Source organism: Sander lucioperca, chromosome 12 (assembly GCF_008315115.2).
Source record: "Sander lucioperca isolate FBNREF2018 chromosome 12, SLUC_FBN_1.2, whole genome shotgun sequence".
In the NCBI taxonomy this organism is placed as follows: domain Eukaryota; kingdom Metazoa; phylum Chordata; class Actinopteri; order Perciformes; family Percidae; genus Sander; species Sander lucioperca.
The window spans coordinates 34,030,739-34,058,445 of record NC_050184.1 but is presented as its reverse complement, the minus strand read 5'-3'; the positions used below and the strand labels follow the sequence as shown (position 1 = coordinate 34,058,445).

The window sequence follows — 27,707 nt, the reverse complement described above, 5'->3', positions numbered from 1 at the left end:
TACTCCCGATACTCTGCTTGGTCATATGTGAAGCATCCGTTCACATAGGGTTAATATACAACCCGTATATCTATCTTAAAAACACTCTCGGTCCTCCTCAGCTGTGAAGCCACGTACTTGTAGTCCAAGCCCGTGTGTTCTCGCTAAATAAATGTGTGCAGCATTCACTGTCCCGTGGGAAATAATGCAAAGTCGAGCTTCATGCAGATCACCCTGATAGATAACCAAAATTGTAAGTCAGAATGTAAACTGGGCCACAGATGGTAAGCACAATTACATTAACCTAAAACTAACTTAATTAAAATGCCACAGCCCATACCGTTTTTTTTTAAAATTATTAGAATATAGACATTAACAGAATAAATCGTTATGCAAGTACTTTTACTTTTAATACTTAAAGTACATTTAAAATCAGGTACCTTTTACTTTTACTTAAGTAGTTTTGTAGTACTTTTACTAAAGTAAATATATATCTGGTTATTTGTACTTTTACTTAAGTACTGAGATTCAGTACCTCCTCCACCACTGTTCACAGCCATTCATTCTAGCATCTTTTTGGGCCCTCCTCACATGAGGGCCCCGGGTACTCAGTCCCATTTCCACCCCGGGTCCACCAGTAGTAACTTCCCAGTTGTTTCCAAGCTGCTGCTCTGCACTGCTGAAATCATGATTATATAACCGCGACATCATCTGACAAAATCACCAAAAACACAAGTTAAAGACAACAGCTGTGCTGTGAGTTGGGCTGTGTTTAATTGTAAAATGATCACACAGAGAGAAAGTTAGAAGCGATAGAATTCGTACTTTTCCTCCTGCACAGCCCCTATCTGCAGTACTATATGAGGCGCCCATAGACTCACTGCTGTTCCTCAGTCGCTGAACAGAAGAGACAGAGAGAAGTGACTGTGGTGGCCGCAGGAGAGAAAAACCTTGCGCTCGCCCGACAATATTGGCGACTCTCTTTTACAGAAAGTCGTTAGATTTGTTGCTAGTCGCTTCTTTTTGAAAAAAAAGTCGCTAAGGGGGTCTGAAAAGTTGCTAAATCTAGTGAAAAAGTCATTGGCAACACTGCTTTGGACCGAGCCAGGCTAGCTTGTTTCCTCCTGAGATAAGCCAACCATCTCCTGGCTGTAGCTTTATATTTAACGGACAGATATGAGAGTGGTGTCTCCTCATCTAAATCTTGACAATAAAGCAAATAAGCGCATTTCGAAAAAATGTCAAACTATTCCTTTAAGCTGTATTTAATGAATGATTCATGTATGAGTTATGGATGTTTGTAATAATGTTATGTTATCCTATGATATGCCACGTAATCATTGTATGCTTATTATAATTGGCAGGCTCTGGCAGAAAGTACCAGGTATACGCTATTCACACCAGCAAGGCCTGCAACATACTGAGCAAACACACAGCGCTGGTTCCTATCGACCTGGACACTAATGAGTATTTGCCGACATGTATTGAATACATAAACAGCAGTAAGTCATACAGATTTAATGTGATGAAGTCTTTATACCACCCACTGTTCAGTCCTCTCCACATGTTTAAACAGAACGTTCACCTCAAACAAATCCCAGAACAACTTCTTTCAGTTGAACTTCTTTTGTTTGTAGTTTAGAAGTTATAAAGTCTGTAACGTATACATTAATAATAAAGTATTCTCTCTTTAAAGGACATTTTGGGAAATGTGCTTATTCGCTTGCCAAAAGTTAGATGAGAAGATTGATACCCCTCTCATATCTGTTTGTTAAATCTGAAGCTGGAACGTCGAGGATATAAACTAAGCATTCTCTAACTATATTTTTATTTTTTACATTTCATAGACCAAACGATTAACTGATTGATTAATCGACTCTAAAAATGATCATTAATTGCAGCCCTAAACATGCTATATCTGGTTTGACAGTTTGTGGTTTTACAGGGGGTTATGTGCTAAAGGGTTTGTCGTCACTTTGAGGTTGCCAGGCAAACAGTGGAGACTTCAATTCACTGCTGAAAACTCACTGCTCCCAGCCAAGAAAACCATAATAAGCACATTATCCAAAATATTGAACTATTCCTTTAACTTTCAATGTTGCAACCTGTTTCTCTCCCAACATTATTACTGATTTGGCATTCTTACTTACAGCTATTGGCTTTTCAACACTCACCTGTGACCAGATACCGAGACTAAGCTGTGATTGTGGTTCAGTCTAAAATCCTAGATCCAAAATGATATCAATCTGGACTCCCTTTCAAATTGTGCAGCACCACTACAAGCCAGCTTGAAAACTACGTATGCCTGCCTACTTAAAAAACAAACATAACAATTTAATTTTGTTTTCAGGTGAAGGTCTGAAGAGGGGCTCACATTCCAGTTCTCGTTCAGGGAGCAGGAAGAACAGAGGCTACTCCATCGGACTGGGTCGCTCTCAGTCTGGAGGCATGTCTGAGGAAGCTGAAGATGTCCTGCTGCCCAACAGTAGGCTGCATAGCTCACCATTTGTTTTTTAAAGATAATGTTTTCTGGGGCTTTTTACTTCATTAGATAGTGATAGTGGATAGACAGGAAAGGGGGAGAGAGAGGATGACCCGCAGCAAAAGGTCGCAGGACGGACTTGAAGCTCACAATTCATGCATTCATTCATAGAAGGCATCTTTTATTGCAAATAAAATAGTGAATATACACTAGATGGATATATTTAGGGAGAAGGTGGTATGAGGTCTTTCAAGATTGACCTTTCTTATATTTGTATTTATTCAAATCTGTCTTTATTTGAATTGGAAAGGTTGCAGTCTTGCATCATCAGCACCGGTAACTGGGAGGTATTGAGCGCTCGGAAAGCTGAGTGCCGCTTTACATCAAAAATACTTATTTAAACTTCAGCAAAAGGGAACAAAATGTTAAACTGGTTTTCAGTGGTGGCATAGCAACAGCAGGAGCTAAGACTAGCACACTGCTTGAGCATCTGCTTGGCACTGCCAGTTAAAAGGAAAGAGGTGCACAGTGGGCACCGATGCAAATGAGTTGCTTCAGTGTTGCCTGTTAATGCTGTCTTTTTTTAAAACACCTGGTTAGGTTTTGAGAAAAAAAGAAGGAATGATTTTGTAAAAGGAATTAAACTAAATAAAGGGCAGCCGAGAGTTAATTTCCCTTCTTTTTGATCATTGTCTAAGATGGAGAGGATGGTGTCTCTCCCTGCAGCACCCCCTCCTCCGCCAGCTGGGAGAGATGTAGCTTCACAGAGGGTACGTGCAACATATCAACCGGTCAGTGAATTTGCTGCATCTCATCCATTTTCCTCCACAAAGACCTTTGACATAAACTGTCTGCCAGTCTCTTGTCTTTTTCTGGGCAGCACTGTGGCGTTGTTCAATATGTGAAACATGAGATTATTGACATTTTAGTCCCTCTTCTTGTAAGTGATTCCGTGGCTTGTATCGGCAAACACTGTCTGGACAAACAAAACTATGAGCACACACTGAAGGCACAAACACACCAGCACAAGAAGAAGTGTTTCAGCTGTGGAGGAGAGACAGCTGGAATATGTCCTCCGCTGTCACCGTTGCATCTCAGTGGGTGTTTTATCTCTTTATTATGTGAGACTCATGTTGAGAACTAAACAGACAAGAGACAGAAAATGCCACTACTGCTTTCTCTCTCTCCTCCCCTTGTCTAACTCTGCCTCTTTATCTCCAAGTCTCCCAAAGGAGTCCGTCCGTGACCTCCGACCAATCACAGAAATCGGGGGAGAGCCTTTTTTCTGCCAGGTGGGTGATTGGAGACTGGCTGGCTACATAAATGTGCTGTAGCTGTGGTACCACTGCATGCACAGACACAGGGACTTCAGTCATATACATATTTAACCGCTCTCTTTTTTAATATCCTTATCTTTATCCATCAGCTGATTCTGACTTTTAGAGCATGCTGTCTTGAGGTTAATGAATCAGGACAATACTGCAGCGGTGGAAGAAGTATACAGAACCTTTACTTTAGTAAAAGTAGTAATACCACACAAGTAGAAGTCTTGCATTGAAAATTATACTTAAGTAAAAGTATGTAGGTATCATCAGGAAAATGTACTTAGTACTTACTAAGTATTAAAAGTAACAGTATTCTGCAGAAAAATTCTCACATTTTAGAAACTGGAAATGTTAAAAACAGTTCTGTTAGTCAACTTAGTGTTTTATCGGCTAGTCATTTCAGCTGGACTGGTTATATTGTTGGGTAGTTTAATTTATAATAAAACATCATATTTTATAAACTACATGATGAAACTATTCAACCATCCGACAATCACATATTATAGACTATACTGGCCCCTTTGAGCATGCTAACATGGTGATGTTCAGCAAGTATCATGTTCAGCTGAGGCTGATGGGAATGTCATAAGTTTTGCAGGTATTTGGTCATAAACCAAAGTATTAGAAAGAACTGAAATTTTGAGCTGATGATGGCGCTAGATGAAACGTTAAAGGGATTACAATTAATTCTGAGGGGAACATAAATGCCTGAACCAAATTTCATGGCAATCCATCCAACACTTGTCCAAACATTTCACACAAAACCTCATGGTGGTACTAGAGGAAAAGTCAGGTGATCACCAAAGTCATTAGGATTCATCCTCTGGAGACCATGAAAGCATGTACAAAGATGTCATGGTAATCCATCAAACAGTTGTTAAGATATTCTAGTCTGGACCAAAATCGTCCATTTGTTTGGTTCCTATTGGGAATTTACAGAATATTGAAAAGAAACAATTGCTTCCCCTATCCATACGGTATACAAGCAATAGACTCAATCAATCGTGGTGTGTGCTTCTTTCTCTCCTCTGTAAGGTTGGCCCTCAGCAGGACTCGTCTCCTGACTCGGGCTGCCAAAGGATTCATGTGTCGATCTCACAGCAAGTCCGGTGATTCAATTGGAGAGAGTGACAACGAGAACAAAGACTACATTCCTCTGGTGAGCAGCAGATCTATAACACGTGAATGCTCTTGTCAACATGCATTTCTTTCTAAGGACACTGATTTAAACCGACTGTAGATTTGTCGGAAGAGACGAATGTGTCGCAGTCTGTGACAGTTAGAGTGCATGGAACAATAAGCAGTAGCAGTTCTAAGCTGTTTTGATGAGTCCAGAGGGCTAAAGTGTGCAGCATGTAAGCATGCTGAATCTGATTCAAATCCAATCTAGAACCGTTGTTTGCATATCACCCCCTTTCTTTGCAAATTTGCTCTGTTTCGAAAAACAAAAAGAATATGGAGATGATAAAAAAGAGGTCAGTGGTGGATACCAGTGATATAATCAGGTATATGCATTTTGATTTATATATATATATATATATATAATTTTTTTTTTTTTCACTATTAATTTGATCTATAATTGACCAAGGAATGAGTCGTATAATCTTAAACAAGTGAACTGAAAACCATGCGACAATTTGGCAGGTTTTTTCAAAATTGCTGTAAAAGCAAAAAACAAATCCTGTTTTCCTGAGCATGGTCTTTTTCTGCCTAGCAAAATAAATTGCAAGTGATAGAACAATCCCCAGGCTTACTTTAATACTGTATATAGTAAGACCACACTCTGCTCCTACCTGACATGACCAAGACTTTGAAGGAGGCTCTAATTATGCAGTGCATACCACCTGTATTATTCATCACTTTTCAAATTCAAAGGAAAGACAACATCTGTCAAAAATGATCAGAATGGCTGCCCCCCAAAAAATGATTTTCCCTTTCTTTAACGACGACCATTGAGGTATCCTATTGCGAGGCACCTCAGGCTCAGCTTGAGCAGGAAGTAATTAACCATAGAAGACTGTTGCTACAAGATGCAGTGCAGTTCAGAACAGCAAGCACTCAAATCAGTTGATAAGGTCCAGCCGCACGTCTTATTTTGTGTGTTTGTCATCTAACTATAAATCGAGAAACCTCCGTGTGTTGTGTGTGTGTGTGTGTGTGTGTGTGTGTGTGTGCGTGTGTGTGTATGTGATTGTGTCTTTCAATTCTCCATTCTCCATAGATTCTCCATTTGATTTCTATGGGCACATGTCTGTGATTACTCCACATTTCAATTGTGATATTTTGTGAGTAAAATCTGAATCTGCAACGTAACCAGTAACATTTCTCTGTCAGGTAAATGTAGTAGTACAATGTTTTCCTCTGAAGTAGAAGTACAAAGTAAGTGAGTGGTATACAGCTGAGTTGGATATTAAGTTCTTTGGGTGTTCTTCTGTAAGTTATTTCAGGGTGCAATGGTGCCAAGCAGTCGGCCCATTCCAGGCACTTTTTGCATAAGTGCATAAAAAAAACACAAATCGCTAACAGAAGAGAAATTTCAGGGGCTTAAATGCACCCTCCCTCCTTTACAAGTACCACCACACTGCTGATTAAAGGTTGGAAAATAAATTAAATAACAAAAGCTTTACGTTAGTTACGCTGTAAACTATTTCCTTCTGCACAGGTGTTGTTGCAGTTGGCTAGTGGTGCATTTCCCCTGGACACAGCTCTGTGTGATGCCATTAGTGTGCCCATGGACAAGCTAAAGTGGACGTCCCCCTTCACCAGCCACCGCAGCAGCCTTGGCCACCTGTCTCACGCCAGCAGCCGCCGTGCTGAGAGTGCCGATGATGGACGCAAATCACAGTGTGAACCAGAAACATATCAGCACGCTACGGGCATCAATAGCCCTTTTCATCTGTCCAGGAGTTCCTGGACGGATGCTCGTCCTTCCTCATTAGGCAGTCCTTCCGCCAGTGCTGAGCCTCGGCTCTCCCAACACTCCCAGGCGGACGGTGGACGGGGCTTTGCGTCAGGCGGCTTGGAAACCGCATCGCCCAGCGGTGTGCTAAAGAGGATGCTGGATCCAGAGAGCATGGTGTGGGCCACAGCGGTGGCTCTCGCCTGGCTGGAGCACAGCTCTGCCAGTCATTTCATAGAGTGGGAACTGGTTGCCGCCAAAGCCAGCATGTGGTTGAGTGCACAGGAAATCCCAGAAGGCCGAGACTTAGCCTCCGTCAAGTCTGCTGCCAACCAGCTCTTCATCATCATCAGACACTGGGATGAGAACCTGCAACTGAACATGCTCTGTTACAACCCTAACAGTGTCTGAGGCCTGCTAATCCAAGGCTGAAAATACAGACCACGGAAAGTACTCAATTCCATATGATACTATGCTACCCGGAGCTGTACTATTCTCTGTTCGGCAGTTTGTCCTCTGAAGTCTGACTTTGCAGTTGTGAACAATGTGTATTTTCTTCTGTTTGTGTTGTTCCTCCAAACATGCCACAGGCTCTTCACAGGCACTATGTTCAAGCTATTACCTTGCTTGTGCCATATACTGGAACTGGATCCGTGTTAGCAAGGGATCTAGTCAGAGGTATGCCACAGATTTGAGTTTCATGGCCATGAATGTCAGTGTTAAATCAATAGCATGCTAGGCCACGGACCATTGACATCTGAGAAAAGCTCTTATTGTCATCATATTGATGTTATGGGGAGAATGCTGCAAAACAATTGTAAGAAAAAAATGTTCCACGCATTGACAAACTGTTTTCACATCTTTACAGCATTTTCTGTATTGATTGTATTGTGGGAAAAAATGCTACATGACAATATCTGGGTACTTGCTAGCGATCTGTGTCTTTTCTAACGCCTGTTACCATTACAGTGTTCTTAATATTTGCCATTTCTGCAGTTTCATTAAAGCAGACACAGAAAAATATGCAAAAAGCTAAAGAAAATTTAAAATATATGTTAAGATTTGTTTAAAAAAGATGTAGCTTTGGTGGGAATCTATGAATGTGTATCCCACTAGCATGTTATTTGCCGTTTATTATTTAATGGTACATACAGTTTATATTTTTTCACTTATCTGAGTATACCTGTCTTAGAGTAGAGGTTTTGATCATGCATTCGTTTTTCGATTCAAAGAGATTAACGCAGACCTGGAGTCGGTAGCATCAAACAGATGGTTTAATTAGCCTTGTTATGAGCTAAGGGTTTACTATGTAAGTGGATTTTTGTGTCTCACTAATTTAAATGGGGTTGCACCACAAAAACTAGTTCTTACGTAACGATTAGTTGTTAATAAGTATTAACACCTTGTAACTGGGTTAGGGTTAGTATTGAGATGGGTTGGGGTGGCAATGGCACCTTCTCTACTTTATACCCCCCCGACTTTTGGCGTCCTTGCTCAGACCACACCCCTTTTCAAACTTGGCCTTCAATTTGATCTCAACTACACACCTGTAAAGTTTCGTGACTACATCTTGCACGGTTGTGACGCTATGGCAGTGACAAAATCTGGCTGCAGACATACTGTATAAACACATGGCAGGCAAGGTACTCAAAACTGCCTCTGTGGTAGTTCCCGCTACAGTAGGTGTCTCCAGGACCACATTTTGCCATGTTGACACAGATGCACGCACGCACAAGTTGAAAATAATACCAGCGTCATGGGACTTTGTACTTTGCATGGGAATGATGCTTTTTGGGTTAGTGTGCGGCACGTGATGAACGTAGAAATTGCCAAAATTGCCTAATAGACCCAGACTTGAGACATTCCTAATGTTTCAATGGTTTTATCCGATTTAGTAAATCATTAGTTTGAAAATAGCTTGTTGATTGCAACTTAGGAGGGACAATACACACAAACTCAGTAATGGATTTATTCACAGCTGGTGCAACCCAATCCTGAAGACTATGGGTATGCTGCCCTGGGATTCAGAGAGGAAGGAGCCCTGCTACAGTAGTTCTGTCATGCTCACAGCTCATTTACCGCAAGTGCCTAACCAAGGTTTAAAGTTGGCAGAAAATGTAGATCTGTTCACTGCAGTTTAATCACTGTGGGTACTGATTGCTTCTTTTTCTTAAATATACAGCAGGTACCCTTCTTTCTTTCTTATTTTGTGACTTGAATCTGTGTGTGGCCCTTTAAAGGCATCTTTCTGTATTTATTTCCCTCTTTCTTATTCCATCACAGTGTTGCTTTACTCAGGTATTTATTAATTTTCCTTCACTCAGGCTGAGTTACATAAATCCTTCTGCATGAACACAGGTGTTTATTTTATGATGTTTAATGACTGGATTGCCACATTGACTACAGTAGATGTCATATAGTAATATTTTTGTGCTGTAATTGCAGTAGTAAGTGCAGCTGTTATTGTTATAAATTGTATTTTTTATGTACTGGGTAAGTTATATAGTGCAGTATCTTTCAACTTGCTGTGTGTGCTTTTATAAATGATTGTTGACTGTTTGAGGCTGTTGAAAGCTTCTGTAGTGTCTTTATAATTGTTGATGCTATGATCAGCTCTGCATGTAATAAAATAACTCTACCACCAAAGTTACAGGTTCTATAGCTATTATTGCCCCATGGCTAACAACAAGGGGTACCTCAAGGATCAATGCATGGACCCTTCTCTTCTTAATATACACACCTTATCTTTGTACTATTATCTGCTCACATGGTTTTTGATACTGTTGCTACCTAGCTCTACGTTCCCACCAGATGACCCCACTGTCTCAAAGTGGATCCTGGCCTGCCTCATCAGTATCTCAAAATAGATGATGCAACGCCACCTTGAAATCAATCTTTCTAAAGGCCCAGTCACACCAGCATTTAAAAGGACGAAATCAACTAATTTTAATGGAATTCCCACAACCAGTAAATTTGCTTAGGGAGGCAAAGTAAATCAATTTTTTTTGCATCAAATTAAAATTTGGTAAACTTGAATTGACCAAAAGCCGTATTGACAGTGACGACCTTTGCGCAATGGAGAGCCGGAGAGTCCAAAATGGAGTAAGCCATCGTAGCATGTCTTCTCCAGTAGATCTCACAAGCCGCTTTCTCGTATGAACTCAATGTCAGGAGAATCAGGTCCTAACTTTTACACGTTTCACACAACAGGAGATTGTCTCTGCATTCTTACTTACTAGTCTAGGTTAGGTGAGGGATGGCGCCTGCGTAGAGCGTGCAGGGGGGAGGACATTACGCGGATTACAACACCTTCATGTAACCGGTTCGTAATTTGGTCATTAGCAACCGAGTCTCTTGTCGTCCTTGAATTTCTCTGACGATTTCGGCTCTTACTGACAGAAGTCATCTCTCCAGTTATACTTTTTCATTGCAGCCTTCGGGAAAATCACCCTTCTTATTTACTCTTGGGTGTTTGCACCAGCCACATGATAGAAATGCCATCAACATACCCACTCACTCGCTGTGAATTCTCCGGACAATGACCTGCTCTTTTCACACATGGGCTCAATAGGACATTACATGGACTTTGTACTAGGGAGCTGGCAGGGCAATGTTTTTTTAATGTCCAGCCAACTAATTCAGACATTTGCATTCTCACATACAGCTCCTCTGCGTAATGTCTAGAAAAGTTCACGGTTGCAGTGTAGCAGGAAACGTTAACCCTCTCCTCGACTTCCTGTTGTTCTGGGAGAAGGAGCAGCCAGTATTGAGTAGGAGGAAATGAGACGCTACCAAGCCATGGCCAAGCGGACCCAACACAGTTCTTGCGGCCTGCGTTGCGGTTATATGAAGTGACCGTTCTGTGGGAGGTACATGTCAGGCTACGGCGTAGGGTCCATATCTATGCGTACCTTCGTACCTACAGCGTTCATTTAACGCAGAACTTTACTGTAAATCAAGCTTAATTCTACTTGGCTCTGATGTGATGTCAAGGTGACATCCACTGCATAGGTTGTGGAACAGAATCTTTAATGTCTCATTAAAGTCAAAAGCTGCCATAATACGGCTCCTTGAAATCAAAGAGGGTACTAATAATAAGGATGGCAAGACAACATTTACACCATCCACACTATTACAAGGTGAAACATGCACAGCATGGGAGAAAGAGATTTAAAAAGGATAAGCGAAGGAAGAATGGAGGGGCAGAAAACAGAAAAATTATTACGAGCTCATTACTGTGGTGCTAATAGCCATCTCCACCCCTGCTTAATAGATCAAACAAGACACAGTCCTTACAGTGTACAGCCTTAATAGCACACACACATACAGAAACACACAGAGTTAATATGGCAATCTATTCAGGTGCATTGTGATATTACATATGGAAATGGCAACCGTAGCATGCCTACTAATTTATATCTATTTAAATACGCAGAGAAAGAAAAATTACCTTATAAGAACTTCGAATCACGCACTGTTGCTAGGCTACTGACTATAAGAGAACGCATGAGAAAATATATTTTCGGAACACATATAATTGCAATATGTACGTATATTCTCTACATACCTACTCACACAATTATCATGTTTTTTTTCACAAAGGTCTGTCCAACAGTAAACCTTCATCTTGCCAATTATTTTCTTACAATAAAGCTACTTAAACGCCTTTATGCTGGACTCTATATCACAGCAGTTTAATGTGCACATAAATAGCGCACAGAACATAAGTAATTACACTGTCTGCTTGAAAGCTAGTCCAGAGGTAGGTTGTGGGATAAAATAGATTAATCTTTTCTCAACTTTAGGGATGATTAGCAGTTCCCATGGAAACCATTGGTGTTCTTTTCCTAACCTGATCTATCAAGAGTACTGCAAGGAAAATTATCTCAACAATGATATTTAGTTTGCTTTTGTCCAAATTGTCTCCAAATATATGACCTATCTACTGTATCTATCTATCTATCTATCTATCTATCGACTTATTTACTGTATCTATTGGAAGTTTCACTTATATATGAAATATTTTATAATAATAAAACAATCCTGCCACCAGCCATTATACTATGGTGTCAACAGGCAATGTGTACAGCCTGTAATAGAACTCACTCAAATACTAAATTAATCTTATGTTTGAGTGTTTTTGAGTGAAAAACACATTATAATAACACTTTTGGCTGATTTAATGATTGCATTTCTGTATGTCACAAGGTACTTGCAATCAGGAGAGACAGAGTCTAATTAGAAAAGCTAAAGAATGAAGGGGAGACTCAACTCTAGTCCCGCTGATAAATGATTGCTTTTAATAAATCACATGAATTATAACCCATTAGCCAAACTCACACTTCACATGTGTGCAGTGATGGAGATGGAGTCTCACTGAGAACATCCACTCAATTAGTGAACATAAGTACGGTCTGGATGTACTTGAACTTATTTTAGTGTTTCCATTTGATGGTATTCACTACATTTCAGAGGGAAATATTGCACTCTACATTCATACAGTGCAGCTTTACTCAATTTTGCATTCTAAACCTATGATCAGCTTATAAAATATGATACATTTTTATACATTAAGCCACCAAACAGTATATAAAATAGTCATATTTGATCCTCCTCAACAGTGGTGGAATGTAACTAAGTACATTTACTCAAGTACTGTACTTAAATACAAATTTGAGGTACTTGTACTTTACTTGAGTCTTTTCTTTACATGCCACTTTCTACTAGAGAAATATTGTACTTTTTACTCCACTACATTCATCTGACAGCTTTAGTTACTAGTTACTTTACAAATTAAGGTTTTTGCACACAAAAATAAATAAATAATAAATTAAACTGCCCAACAATATATAACGGCCTACATGTACAACTGAAATGATTAGACCATTAAACACGTAGTTGATTGACAGAACTGTTTTAATCCTTTCCAGTTTCTAAAATGTGAGGATTTTTCTGCATTGAGTATTTTTACTTTTAATACTTAGTTTTTAATACATTTTCCTATTGATACTTACATACTTTTACTTAAGTAACATTTTTAATGCAGGACTTTTACTCATAACAGAGTACTTTTACTTAAGTAAAGGATCTGAGGAAATATTTAATAACATAACACTAACAGGGTCCATTGTACATTATAAGTACGGTTACTTTTGATACTTTAAGTACATTTTGTTCATAATACTAAGTAAGATTTTGAAAGCAGGACTTGTGATGTATTAGTATTGCAATTTTCACGTATAAGAAAAAGATTCCACCACTGCATGCTTTCAACCAAGAGTGAAACCTACAGTGTGAAACTTCAAGTATATTAAGGTCCCAGTAGTTTCCGCTTCATCTTGAAAACTATGAACTAGGAAGTATTAATACAAAATAATGAAAGGAGCCCAAATGCAGTTAGACTAATTATCACGCAATAATTAAAGCTCATATGTAAAACAATAATTAAAGTTCATATGTAAAACAATAATTAAAGTTCATATGTAAAACAGTAATTTACATAATTAGGAATAGTGGAATTGTTATCATTCAGTGGAAACCTACTAAAACTATGAAATTATTAATACAAAATTAACACAAAATATTATTGGACTTCATAAATGGCTTCTCAAAGAGTTGATTTTGTTCAGACAAATGATTAGAAAATCTCCCTCATATGGAAGTTCATTTAATGGACTGTGTACTTTTTAAAGTAGCCTATTCATTGCCACATAGATGTGTACTGTGAACATGGATCATAACTGTATTCTTTTATTGAGAAGCACTTAAATATTTTGGTTACTACTATAACTGGAGCCTAATTCAATTGAAAGATCAAGCCACCGGCTTGACAGCGCACAGTTCTTTTCACATAAAAGAAAAGTAGAACTGTGATTCACGGGTACCACTCTCTCAAAAGGCAGCCTTTATGGTTCAATATTAGAAAGTGGTGCCAATTCCAGACTGCAGTATAAAGGAACGTTTATGAGCTTTGGGTGCAGTGAAAAACACGAAAGAATATGAACCAATTAGCCAGGATTAAGACTCAAGATCCGTATAAAACGCATTTGAAGCCATTTTTATGGCAATTATTTAAATTACAGGGCTTAAGAGCAGTGAATTATACATTTAAATTAGTGTATTTGACCTTAGTGAAACCAACACTATGTAGATTATTTACATTCAGATTATTAGTTTAAAAATTTAGCAGCCAGTCTCCAAGGTTTGTTGGAGCAGATTACATAGTCATCCCATGTGCTTTTCAGATGGACGTCTTGTCTCAGTTTTTTTTTGTGCCCGATTCATCTTATTGAGAGATCATCTTTCTTTGAGAGAAAACATATCTGACATGTTGGGTGTCAGACCAGCATGCGTGCCCGCTGTGTGAATTCTGAGGATTTGAACCAGGGCCAACTGGTGCATGTGCAGGAAAATGTGATCTCTTTTGAATTGCAAATGGAGTTAATCCAAGAGTAAATTCTGTACACATCTCATCTCCGTCATTGAGCCTGTGTATCGCTCTTATCATGCAGTTCTTACATAGTCCTTGTGTGGCATTGAAATTCAAAACTCTAAAGTGGGGAATAATAGAGGGAATGTCTTTGATGGTTCGCTCACCATCAGCTCATGCTGCTAAAAACCACTGCAGCACTAGATTGGAGGGTTTCCATGGTGTTGGACCAGAGCTGCTGCTTTTATGTTTAGAACACAATGAGAAAGAGTAGATTGGTAATGCCTGATGACTGGCTCAACGAGTAATGTTTTCACAAGTGAGATCTTTCGGTAACATAGCTTGTTGTCTTTACACTTTAAAAAAGTCAGTGTGCGGTAAACATCTGGTAACAAACATACATCTGACAGACAATGTTAACGAGTCTACAGCCATGCTAGCTGGTAGGTGTACTTGCTACGTTCATGTCATATAGGATGGCTGGTAGATACAGGAAAGATTCCCTTTTAACGACTTGCAAGTTTTCATGGCATCAAGACGGTTGTATGGTTAAAAGAGTCGGGTGTGTGGCCCTTCCACTTCTGCGTTTCGAACAAGAGCAGATAAATTCACTTTAACCCTTGTGTTGTCCTCTGTTTCTGTCTGTTTCACCTGCTTATCTCCCAATTCTGTGTTAGGCCTACATCTTCTTAGCCAACTTCATTCCAACTTGTCACTAGTTTTACACTTCTTGTTGGAAATCATGGTCAACAAACCTCATTTATAATTAAAACCCCCCGGAAATTATGAATTATTTTGACTAATTGTTAAGATCAGAGGATGTGGAGTGGATAATCACAGACGGGTTTCCTGTATGTCAAAGTGTAGTCAGTATATCGTTACTGTTTTGAAACCACTTCACTTTTTGGAACCATTCATGTTATATTTGGGCACTTTGGTTAAAAGAAACCCAAATTTGTGATATAAAAATTTTAAAAACGGGTCAAATTTGACCTGAGGACAACAGGGGGGTTAAAGTCTTGCACATTTAACCATGTAACACAATTTCCAAATCTATTGACATACTGTAGATGTTAAATGCACCTTTTGTGGAGCTGAGTCAGAAACAGTAATGGGTTTGTTTTCTCACTGCCCCTCTTTATCTGTGTGGAGAGACATTTGTTTACAACAAGACTTGACACTTAATTACAACTATGTCTAAAGACATTATCACTACATTTGAATGGTGTAATAAACCTTTGAGTTTCACGGCAAACCTTACTGTATACTTGTAGTTAGTAAATTTCACATGCATAAAAAAAGACTGCCATTTGTCTGGGTTGAATTCAATTCGGACAAACATTGTTACATTTTAAAGAATTATTTTCTGTAGCCCGATTGAGGTTCCTAAAATTGACTTTATTGATGTTATTATTTATTAGGTTTAGATACCTTATTTTTTTTTTTTTATTAATTTAGTTTTTATATTTCATTTGATTATCTACATTTTTTTTTTTTACACAGCAGAATCTTTAATTACATAACAATTTCTATGACCTGCTGAATATCTGTCTGTTCACAATGTTCGATAAAGAGTAAAACAAAACAAAAAAAGAGTTGGTTGTGTGAGAATTAAATACCTTTAATTTAGAATATAATGCCAAAACTGATCTAATCTCGTATATTCACAATGTATGGTGTTTAGCAGCCTTCAACAGACATCATTTCCCATAAACCCTAGAGACCCTCACAGGCTGAATGTCAGAACTCAACAGCAGGACAAAGAGGACTGAACACTGCAGAGATTACATCTAGAAAGTTGAAAAGAGGAGAGTTTGTTAAAATCACTAAGGTTTCAATTGCTTATAACACCTGCTGTAGTTGATGCAAATGTGTCTTAAAATATAGACTGTAAACCACATGCTTAGTTTCTTTTAGAAAGAGCAGTGAAAGAAATGCTCAATGAGCGATTGCATTGAGCTACAGAAGCTAGTGGGGGCTGGCCCGGACGCGACGCCAGGGTTTCGGCTTTCTATTTAACCATTGCAGAAGATGATGTAATTAAAAGAGCGCAAGTCAGACCTCCAACAGTGGAGAATGATGTAGAAATGTGACAGAAATTAGCAAGACTTGAGGAAGGTTACAGTCTCATCGGTTCACACAGATTGGATGTTTTCGTCTCTCCAGCTGAAGCTTCCGTGGACATTTAAGTTCATGGACGTCATGATTCATTCGATTATATTCCACTCAGGTTTTAAATGAGCAAATTGAAAATGCGCATAAACACAGGTTGCTGGAGATGCACTCATTACCATCCCTGTAAAGCCCCGCTGCTGGCTTGCAAAAAACAAACATGTAACAAACAATAATGATGCAAGAAATAGTGGAACAGAAACCAAGAAAAGGAGTGGCATGAATATTTGTAAGTAGCTCAGGGTCAGTTATGAGCCTGATGGTAAAGTGGGCATGAAGAGGCTTTTAGTATCATCAATACAGTACTTCCAACAGGAGGGAGTGCATAATGCTCTTCCTGCTTGATTACACTGTACATCTGACATTTAGCTCAGGTTCCTTCAGAGACCAACCGGTACTAGCTCACTCCTGGAGAATAGAGATCTGTGGGCAAGCCGCTGAATACTAATAACGCCCCAACGTCCCAATGTTAAATAATACATCAGAGATTCCCCTGGCATAATGTGGGATGAGAAAATGGGATTTTGTTTGAATAATACAGAATCATTTGAAAGTATGAAGGGCATTCGTCTGTGCTCAAACTGCCTTAAGTCTGGAGCCATATATGCATGTAAGTCGCCTTTGGGTTAAAGGTATTTAAATAATGTTTTGTTCTGCATATTTCAACGTACAGGCAGTTTGAAATGGAACAAAAAAATAAATAAAATAAACTCAGGAGGTGAAAACAGCTGCTTGCATTGGGGGAACATGTGGCATCACATTTCTGTGTCTATACATGCTCTCTGATTCCAAATCCTGAATCACTGATTTTCCTCACAGGCAGACATCCCCCTCTCCTGGCAGAAACCTCCTTCTTCTTTAAACAGCTTTCTCCTTGTGTTTATTTTACACAATGATTGAGTAACGATGAGTATGCAGTCTACATTGTATTTGTCTTCAATAAGTTTTCAGTTGCAAATACACAATGTATGTGTATGTAATTTTTTTTTGACAAATGTCCCAGGAAATGTCCAACAATCAGCGGCTGTGATGGTACAGAGATTTCCTCTGTTCAGTACACTTTGCTGAACAGAGGCTGAACAACATGTGCCACTTGCTCAGTGCACTCTGTGGTGAATGTGTGTAGAGCCTAAGCACCTGCTGCACGTCTTTATAAGAGCAAAATCAAGAAAAGAACAGGACAAGGTCAACCTGCTCACTTTCTCCACAACAACCTGACAGATGCTTGTACTGTACTGTTATCGCTCTAACAGTCTTGCAGAGACATTTTTAGTGTGAACCACAACCTTTCCCTCTGGCTCGTCTCTACTGCACAAAACATAACCTTTAATGAACCACAAGGCCTTACCAAAGCTACATCCCAAATAAAAGACATTTAAAAGAAAATCAGGAAAAAACTAACAGTCTGCAGACACTCTCAAATCAAATGTACAGAATGAGAATAAGCACCAAAAGCATCTCAGGCTAAGTTTAAGTCAAATCCATTTTACAAATGAGGAGTTTCCCAAATTACACTGCTTAAGTCTTTGTTAGAAATTATTAGACAGAGTGCACAAAACACATTTGACAGTTAATGTCGTCATAATCCTCTTCCTGTTTTTGTTTAATGTATTATATCTTATACAGTAGCTGAAATGCAAATGCCAATTTTCTGAAATTTACTTTCCTAAACTTACTTTCATCCAGTATCATGAATCTAAGAGGGCAACAAGATAAGAGCTGTAGACTGTTGGCAGCACATTACGCTGTTTTTTTTTTACAACATTTTACTTCACTTTAAAGTGTATTCAGAAGGTCTTATCTGTGTGCGTGTGCTCTCGCTCTTAAGTGCTGTTTTAGGAAACAGGTGTATAAAATGTAAGCACGTTCGTAGAAAAACAATTAGTAAATGTTCTATCGATCAACCTTTGTCAGTGTGAAGAAGTATGATAAAAATCTAATTTCCTCTCTCAAGAGGCAAGAAGGAATTTCATTTTCTCTATTTTTTTTTTTTTACAGGTTTCAAAGTTGATTTGAACATTAAATGGGAAATGTGATTCAGCACAGCTACCTATTTATCTATCAGTATGCAAAAAAAGTGCAACAAAATACCGATATTACCCTTTTTCAAGCCTGAACAGGCAGCTTTGATATGAAATATCTCCAGTGTTATGATGACTGAGTGGACTTCCTACTCACATTTCTGTACATTAGCTGTTGAAAAGAGGCACCACCCTGTCTATTGTCGCCCTGCAGATGGGGCATTTCTTTGGCGCTGGCAGGACGTCATAGCACTGGGCACAGGCACACACGTGGCCACAGTCGAGAAACACCAAGGACCGCTCCCGGCTCAGGCAGACAGTACAGCTGGTGGGCGACACGCTGCTTTCTTCTACGTTGAGTTCACGCATGCGTTTCTTCTGCTGCTCCTTGAACTCCTCGAGCATGCTTCTCTCCTTCTTGCTCTCTCGGTGGTGCACGTATCGCTTCCACAGGATGAAGAGGAGCGTGGAACACGCGGCGATGCCGAAGACGACGGTCAAAATCCGCCACAGCCGGACGCTGTTCCCCTGCTTCCTGAGAAGAGACTCGTAGTCCAGCCGAGTGAGAAAGTAGCGGAAGCCCTGTTTCGGAGGCTGGAGCTTGATCAGGTTGTTATCCAGGACCAGTTCGCCTACGCCTGTGACGCTGTCTTCCAGCCGCAGCATCTCCTCCGTTTCGTGGATGCCCTTGGGGCGCTCCCCGCTAATGAAGTGGCCAATAACGTTGGACAGGGACTGGACCGTGGGGTGGAAGTTTTCGTATGTGGTCTCCAGGTCCAACTCGGCAGCATCTAGCGGACGTATAACCCGCACTGTGGCGGCGATATCGTCGTCGTGAGACCCAAGGGCAAAGGGAACTGTGTTGGTGCGCTGGTGGATGATTTTCTCGGTGTTGTTCCTGTTCACAAATATCACAGTTATTAATGTTGTTTAGGGCTGCAACTAATGATTATTTTCGATTTATCTGCAGATTACTCTATTGATTAATAGAGTAGTTGCTTGGTCTAAAAAAAATAAAAATGGCACAGTTTCCCCAAGTCCAAGATAACATCTTCAAATGTCTTGTTTAGTCCGACCAACGGTCCAAAAGATATTCAGTTTGTTATGACATCAAATGAAGAAATGAAATCCTCATATTGGAGGAGCAATGTGGCATTAAAAGATTACTAAAATAGTTGCAAATTAATATTCTGTCAATCGACTAATCGTTTCAGATCTAGTTTTGTTAGATTATGTCTGTCACTTTAATTACATATAATTGTTAATTGTTTTTTATTATTAAAAAAGAAGAAAGTCAGGTAATTGGGCAAATATCAGAAATACTACTTTCCCCCTCAGTGGCTTGAGGAGCGTGTCAGTGTCTGTGTAAAGAGAGGGCACCACTCCAGCATTTCAATGGACCGACGTGACAATTGCAGGTGCGTATACATGCTGTTTAACGTGCTGCAGCTGAGCAGTGAATTAGCTGTCTAGCCTGCAGACTGACGTTAGCAGTGCACTTATCCACTGTGAATGTTGGTCGCTTGTTCAAGGTGCAGAACAAGACTGTGTTCATGTAAGTACGATAAGAAGGCGACGTTAGCAGGAAAGCTAATGTCTGCTGGCTCTTGTGTTGTGCAGCAGGCTGCTGTGTGGCTCAGTGTGACCGTCTGCTCTGCCTATTATAGAACACTGATGCTACTGCTTTATGCGAGATTTAATTGGCTGCATGAAAACAAGGTCAACCATCTCCGCAGACCGAGAACTAACAATCTCCCGACGAATCAATGCAAACAATAAAGGAAACCATCATGAAACCATAAAATATAAAGTTCTCCCTTTTGGTTTCTAATTTTTTTTTTTTTTACTCAGAGGAGAACACAGGCCGTGACTTGCAGAGCAGATATATATGCTGTATAGACAATGGTTCAACAATGCTATTTATTTTCAGTTGGACTTAAATACAATAGCACAGAACTACCATTTAAGCTTCATCATGCCTACTGACTGTCTGAGAATACTCTTAACAAGATTTAAACCCTCTCAGTGACTCACCAGAGATGAGTGGTGCGATTCCACACCATCTTTTCCTCCTTCAAGGTCAGTCTTTCAATCACACCTTTGCAGTTATCAACAAACTGGCTGCTCAGAGTTTCCTTCACAGATCTCACTACACCTGCAGTGGGCATAAACAGGACACAGTGTAAAACTATTGTTGTAATTATGCATCGTACATTTTAGTCTACATCAGTGGTTCTCAACCTTTTTGGGAACAGCGCCCCCCTATCCATTATCCAGGTCCCTTACCGCCCCCCCCCATCAAATAAGTTGTAGGCTTATTGCCCTGAATATTAATGATTAGGTCCTATTATTGTTATGATAATTATTACTGTTATTAGTCCTATTGTTGTTACTATGGTTATCAAAAATCATCAAAAAATCATACCATTGAATGAAAAATGTTCGACAGCTAAGTTCATAGACTTATTAAAGATAAATGATGTTAACGTTTAATATAGACTATAAAGTTCACAACAAGACCGATTCATAATGCTGCAGTACAGAGTTTATATAAGATGATACTCTGACATCCCGTTTAGGGGTGGGGGGAAAAAATTGATACAGCATAGTATCGCGATATTCGATATTATTATATATCTGTTGGTCAGTTTGTCTGCTTGACAATCCCATTTTGCAGCAGTGATAAACAGACAGAGAAATTTATATTTTCAGATAAAACAGATGTTGACAAAATTTCCTTTTGTGGACATATTTTGAAATTGGGAAAAATTTGAAGTTGGAAAAAAGGTAACAAATTGCGATAAATAGCAGAATATTGCAATATGTTTAAAATCGCAATAATATCATATCGTGACATAAGTATCGTGATGATATCGTATCGTGAGACCTCTGGTGATTCCCACCCATTGTCCCGTTCCCATGAAGGCAGAGCGGAGCTGCACCACACAAAGCCTAAAGAAACACTAAAGAGAAGAAGAGTTACGATCCACCGTCTCGTCCAGTCGCAGTGGCGTAAACTGGCAGGTTTTAATGTTGCAGACCACTGTTTTTTGCAAGTAGTTTAAAGTGTAAACTCCTATTGTTGTGAACCTTTGGTGAAAACTCGCTTTAAAACAAATGCCCCCCAAAAAAGGCACCTCAACGGCCCCCTTTCCACAATATTGCTTCATCCTCTGAAAGCCCCCTGGGGGGCTGTACCACCCCCGTTGAGAAACACTGGTCTACATGAACAAGTTAATTAGTATGTGTTAGTTAATTCTACAAAGTAAAAATGCACTGCACAACACTGAAGCTTCATTTAGGCTTTCAAGGTGGTGGCCCAACACACCTTCTATGACCGCATATGGGACACATCGTCCAGGAGTTTCAGACAGGATGTTTTTTAAATCCTGATCAATGGAGACTTTCTTGGCTTCCTGCAGAAACAAACACTTAAGATTAACAAATGGAATATAACAGGCAATAAATGAAAAGGGATAGTTTGGATTTTGGGTTGCAGTGTAGTCTCAATTAGTTAGTTTGGGTTATTGTGTGACTTTGGTGGTTTAAAACTAACTAACAAACTAACCAACTGAGGAAGCAGTAAACCAGCAACTCCCGTGTTCTGCAAGGTAAAATTACTGTTTAATGTCAATGGAGTCTGGCGGCTTTGACGAGAGTGTAGACAAAGGCTTCAGTTGCCGCGTAAACTTAAACAGGGCAATTTGACGGCAAGGTAACGCTGTGAAATTATTCTAAATATAGTGTATACTCAAACTGCTCCCATCCACAGCAGTACATTGCTTAGCTTCTGTGCCTGTCCTCCTGCCTGCTTCTCCAAACTGGAGCCGTGCCAACCGCCATCTACTGTAGGTCTGTTTTTCTTATAATATATTCTGTTAATACACTGCATATATCTATATTATTCTTACTACTATTATAATGTTACTGCTACTACATTGCACATATCTGTACATGTTGTTCATACATTGTTCATATTACATAGCCATATTTATTCTGCTCTTATAAGGTAACTGCTAATACACTGCACTAGGGCTGTGTATTGGCAAGAATCTGGCGATACGATACGTATCACGATACATGGGTCACGATTCAATATATTGCAATATATTTATTGGGATTTTTTTAAAGTATAATTTTAGAAAAACTAATATTTAAAAAAAGACATGATGTTCATAAAAGTCAAAGAAGTTTACTTTAGGTAAACAATTCAGTACACAGAAAATCAAACTGCCAGTTTGGGATTGTGGTTCACAGGTTCTTAGTGAGCTAATTTTTATATGCTAAAGTAGGCCAAAGTTCAGCCATAGCTACATTGTTAGCTTCTAGCAAAAAGTCAGGCACTGCTAGACACCGTTACGCAAGGACACTAGTGGTGGGTCTCAGCATAGCCATCTAGTGGTAGGGGGTTTAAACACAATATAAATGTGAACCACTGTCTTATGTGAATATTTTTGAACGTTTATTTCTTACACCCCTACACTGCACATACTTATATTTAATTTATATCACTCTAAACCACCTTCTGTAAACTATAAACTACTGTATACTACTGTCTACACTGCACTATATTTCTTGTCCTGTCTATAATGCACCACCTGTCTATACTTTGTATATCGCATTGCACTTTTCTGCTCTTTTTGCACTTCTGGTTGGACACAAACTGCATTTCGTTGTCTTTGTACTTGTACTCTGCACAATGACAATAAAGTTGAATCTAATCTAATCTAAAACACGGACTATGAATAGGTACCTAAAAAGTACCTAATAAACTTCGAAAAATCCAAGCCATCCCTTTAACACGCTGCTGACATTCACATGACATAGACAGAGTGTGATTAAATGTGGCTGACCTTTAATCTGGCAACCGTTGTAGCTCTGCTCTTGTAAATGGAATAGAAGACTGCAGTCAGGGCTGAGCTGGTGGCCAAAACCACGATCTGTGCAGTTGAGGGTTTCCCACTGGAGTCCATCCTCCTGTGATTTGCAGCATTCACTGCTGTTGTAAGAAAGATGATGAGCAGAGAGATTAAGAAGTTGCCTATCACTCAAATATACGTTTCTTGTTGTGCACAACACCAATGGTATGAAATATGTACAATTTGGAGCTACGTGTACTTGAGTATTGTCATTTTCTGCTGCTTTCCTCTTTTATTCTAGAGTTGCTTCTAATAAGTATATTCATTCATACTATCAACTTCCCACAGTCCAATGTGACATATTCAAATGTTTTATTTGTTCAACATGATGTTCAAAACACAAAGACAACCAGTTCACAATGATGTGAAACAGAAAAAAGAAGCAAATCCTCACATATTTGAAGATGAAACCAGAAATTTTTTTGGATTTCTTTCAATGTTGATTAAACGACTCATCAATTATCAAAATAGTTGCATTTCAGAAGTAAACATTTTACTCCGCTACACTCATTTGACAGTTAGTTACTTTGTACATGAAGATCTCACATATGATCATCTTACTAAATATAATGCATTGTTGAAGATACATAGATAGTAGATAAACTTTGTTCTACAAAGCTTTTACTGAGTCTGTCTTGTCATTTTCTATCATCTGCTGGTATGGAAACCTCACTGTCAAGGATAAAAATGCGCTTTTAAAAATTGTGAATGTGGCCAGCAAGATAGTGGGTGTGAAGTTCAGTAGCCTTACAGACATGTTTAACAAACAGATTTCTAAAAAAGCCATGTCTATTTGCAAGGACACCACTCACCCTCTGTACAGAGAATACTTGCTATTACCTTCTGGCTTACGTTTTAGCACCCCCCTTGGCTCTTAAACAGAGATACAAAAACTCTTTTATTCCTCGTTCCATTCAGGCACTCAATTTAGCTAAGAGGTGATAACTCTTGCTTATTTTAATTACCCCTGTATTTGTTTTTATTTATTTCATTACCACTATTACTTTTAATATGTCCCCAACATAACTTTGCTACTATTTATTGCTGTATTTATTTATTTTATTATTTTTTTTTAGTAAGTTAATTGTTGTGTGGTTTGTGGTGTATATTTTCATGTGATGTCTTCCTGCTGCATACAAATTGCCCTTCTGGGACAAAGAATAAAACTGAACTGAACTGAAATTAGCTAACTCTCAATCAGCTACCACATAATAATAATCCTATAATATATTTGATATGGTGCTCACAAAGTGGCATTTCTGCATGACTACTTTCACTTTTGATGCTTTACAAGTTTAGTTTGCTAACATTTATCTACTTTTACTTTAGTAAACATTTGAATCCTTCAAGATTCAAGGGATTTTATGTGTCACATATACATACAAGTAGTAGTGAATTGTTGCGTCAAACTCCCAGGCAGTGCACATTTCAATTAACGTTACAAGATATTATTAAAGTTAAACAAACGAAATACCAGATAAAAATATACCAAAATGAGCAAGATATAAAAAAAAAATAGTACACATATACAAAATAGTAAACACATCCTTACCCTCAATTTGTAACAGAATGTTTTATTGTAGTATTACTAGTTTTACTTAAGTAAAGGGTCTGAATATTCCTCCACCACTCAACAAAACTGACAACACAAACTTGACTATGGGCCTCATTAACATGCCCGGGCCTCTCTGACAGACCCTGAACGCCCCATCCACAGTCACTACACGTTACATCACACATCCTGGCTATTATCCCTGACCATTGCGCATATAATGTATACTGTGAACTTTTGTACATCCACCGGTATATATTATTGCACAGCCTGCACAAACCCATACAGCCTTCTTTTCCTTTCTAAAACAGTTTTATTGCACATGTTATAGTGTCAGTTAACAGATTTTTTATTGCAATATTCTTATTCTATATTTATGTTCTTGACTGTTGTAGTACTTTGCTCTATGTTTATTCCCTTTTAATATGTTTATTGTATGCACCCAACACACCCAAGGCAAATTCCATGTAAATAAAAACTTACTTGGCAAGAATATACATCTCATTCTGATAAACTGACAAGGGGAACTGAGCTTGCTCATTTAACTATAGGGAAAAGACTAAATTGATAATAGTCCATAGCAAATACGGCTTAACTATGCATCATTTTGCTAGCTTATTTAATATCAGCCATGACTTCCTTCAGTTGTACATTCATTTGATCACTGGAGTCCAGTAGCTAAGTGACACGATTTGAGCTGCACATTCACCACTCGGCTAGCTAAAGGTAACACAAGATAACTTAATGCTAAGACTAAACAAATCACGAGCTTGGTGATGATATTTCCTTTAGTCTGAAGCCTCTAAAAGCCTTAAATCGTAGCATTTAGCGACGTTAGTTTAAGTACAAACTAGCGTAACAGTTAAATTTCTAGCAGCGCCACACACTTCCTTGATTGAGCTCACTAACATATGCTAACTAGCTAGCTAAACTAGCAGTTTGCTAGCTAGCGACGCTCCAGCTAAATTAACACGACTTAACCGCCCGTTTAAGAGATATTGTAGCCGTCATGTTACAAAGCATTTTTTTTGAATCAGTGATAGCTTGTATGAACCGCGGCTGTCAAAATGGTTTGTCTAACCTGTATTCACTTCACACTCGTCCCACTGTCAACAGAGGTTTAACAACAGCTGCGGGTCTCCACACTTCAAAATAAAAGCTCTTGAAATGTAATATTCCTCCCTGCCAGCAGATGTCAGTGTAGAATCATGTATGGTAAAGAAAGCCACAGATGTAGACCATAAAAATCTGGGGCACTTTAATAAACCTGTCGCGTTCATAGACTGTATATAAGAATGGACCAACAGATCCCGTTGCTCTGGACGGAGACCAGTGAAGGCCTTTAGAAGCACTTTTCCAGTGAGCGCTGAGCGTTACTGCGCAGCCTCCAACTGAGAGAGACAACGTAAATGTGACGTGAGCAACGTGTCTGAAAGTTGGAAGTCTTCTGGTAGCTGTGCCAAGAGAAATCTCAATAATTCCCAATCTTGCAGAGAAGGAGAGCGTAGGTATATGTAAGGAGATAACATGGACACAGGCTAATTATTGCTAACTAAAATGCTAGTTAACATAAGTAATTAAACTTAAACAGCTAATGTAAGTCCAAACTGCCTGCGAGCTTCTCCTGTACTATACGGTAATTCCTCTACTATGCGACAGTAAGTCGCGTGGTTATGACACAATCGTTAGCCTATTTTTACAAAAACGTATACTACGGAGCCATAACGTGAGGTACAAGGTAATGGAGCCTTTTATACATTGTTGTGTTTCTTTAGAAATAAACAATGGACAAATAAAGTCTTTAAACGCTTCAGATGTAAAGTTATTCGCTGTCAAAGTGACGTCAAAATGAATGGCAGTCAATGGAATGCTAACGGGGTGTGATCGCTTTGTAGCATCAAAATGGCGCCATAGGAGATTCGAGCTCTGAAGCGAAGCTTACCCCCTTGGTCGCGTTGTACTTATGTTCTTTACTAAATAATAATAAAAAAAAAAAACTTTAATAAACCTGTCATCATTATTGTAATTAGTAACACCTGTTTTTTTTTTTTTTTTGTTACCAGTGGTGGAAGCAGTACTCACTTAACACAGTAACACTTAAGTAAAAGTAGAAATAGGCTACCGTTGTCTAAAAACACCAGAGGTGGAAGAAGTACTCCGTACATGTAGCTAGCTTACTTAAGTAAAAGTAACAGTACCACAGTGTAGAAAAACTCTGTTACAAGTAAAAGTCCTGCATGCAAATCTTTCAGCAGAATGGCCCATTTCAGAATAATGTAAATTATTTTATTGGATTAAAGTTAGTGATGCATTAATGATTAGCCTACCTTAATGTTGCAGCTGGTGAAGGTGGATAATTCTATTCATTTTAAAATCACTTGACACACTCAAGTATAAGTAGCTACCTCAAAACTGTACTTGAGTACATATACTTGGTTACTTTCCACCACCAAAAAAATACTCCATTATAAGTAAAAGTGCTAAATTCAAAATGTGACTTCAGCAAAATGTACTTAAAGTTGACTTACTATGCAGAATGGCTCCTTTCACAGTGTTATATTATGATAGAATATTTAATTTCAATACAAAGACCATTTCACAAAACTTCAATTTATGGTTAACCGTACAATAAAAGGCAACAACTGGCACCCTCAAGATATAGAGTAAGTGTGCATTTGACACAGGCTGGAGTGAAATTGTAGCACTAGATTGTGCAAAATGTCTGGCTTAAACTGCACAGTTCTTGTATTGAGCACACATCTTCTTGCAGGTTGTTCAACAGCTGGGAATGATGGTCCATAATTGGTCTGCAGACTTTAAAATCTCCACAGGCTTTCCGAATAAAAAAACAACCTCTGGGTCTGGTTGAGGATGAAACCATGTCACATTTCTTTTGTGATGCATGCTGGTGTTTCCCCTCTGAATATGA

General features: G+C 38.9%; 2 protein-coding genes and 1 long non-coding RNA gene across 3 annotated transcripts in view; 2 read left to right on the top strand and 1 right to left on the bottom strand.

Annotated features, from left to right (window-relative positions):
• vwa5b1 (von Willebrand factor A domain containing 5B1) overlaps positions 1–7,609 on the top strand; it is a 29,432-nt gene extending 21,823 nt beyond the window's left edge. Inside the window, exons 17-22 of the mRNA XM_031290486.2 lie at positions 1,344–1,481; positions 2,330–2,464; positions 3,160–3,231; positions 3,684–3,753; positions 4,822–4,945; positions 6,449–7,609. Of these exons, the coding sequence (XP_031146346.1) occupies positions 1,344–1,481; positions 2,330–2,464; positions 3,160–3,231; positions 3,684–3,753; positions 4,822–4,945; positions 6,449–7,096 (1,187 nt within the window). The 3' untranslated portion in view covers positions 7,097–7,609. The remainder of the gene's footprint in view (positions 1–1,343; positions 1,482–2,329; positions 2,465–3,159; positions 3,232–3,683; positions 3,754–4,821; positions 4,946–6,448) is intronic.
• Positions 7,610–8,999: 1,390 nt separating this feature from the next.
• LOC116043658 lies at positions 9,000–24,418 on the top strand. Its single transcript, XR_004103518.2, has 3 exons — positions 9,000–9,014; positions 14,348–14,362; positions 24,303–24,418. It is a non-coding gene; the product is annotated as an uncharacterized LOC116043658 (long non-coding RNA).
• mul1b (mitochondrial E3 ubiquitin protein ligase 1b) lies at positions 17,756–25,983 on the bottom strand. Its single transcript, XM_031290482.2, has 5 exons — positions 25,860–25,983; positions 23,161–23,306; positions 21,636–21,723; positions 20,342–20,462; positions 17,756–19,205 (listed from the first exon to the last, which is right to left on the bottom strand). The coding sequence occupies exons 2-5, from the start codon at positions 23,278–23,280 to the stop codon at positions 18,476–18,478; spliced, it is 1,059 nt and encodes a 352-aa protein (XP_031146342.1). The 5' UTR covers positions 23,281–23,306; positions 25,860–25,983; the 3' UTR covers positions 17,756–18,475.
• Positions 25,984–27,707: the final 1,724 nt, after the last annotated feature.

Excerpts from the sequence above, each read along its gene's own strand:
- mul1b (XM_031290482.2), bottom strand. The coding sequence starts at position 23,280 with ATGGACTCCAGTGGGAAACCCTCAACTGCACAGATCGTGGTTTTGGCC. Across the intron at positions 21,724-23,160 it reads CAACGGTTGCCAGATTAAAG|GAAGCCAAGAAAGTCTCCAT; the intron begins GTCAGCCACATT and ends TTGTTTCTGCAG. Across the intron at positions 19,206-20,341 it reads AATCGCACCACTCATCTCTG|GAACAACACCGAGAAAATCA; the intron begins GTGAGTCACTGA and ends ATTTGTGAACAG.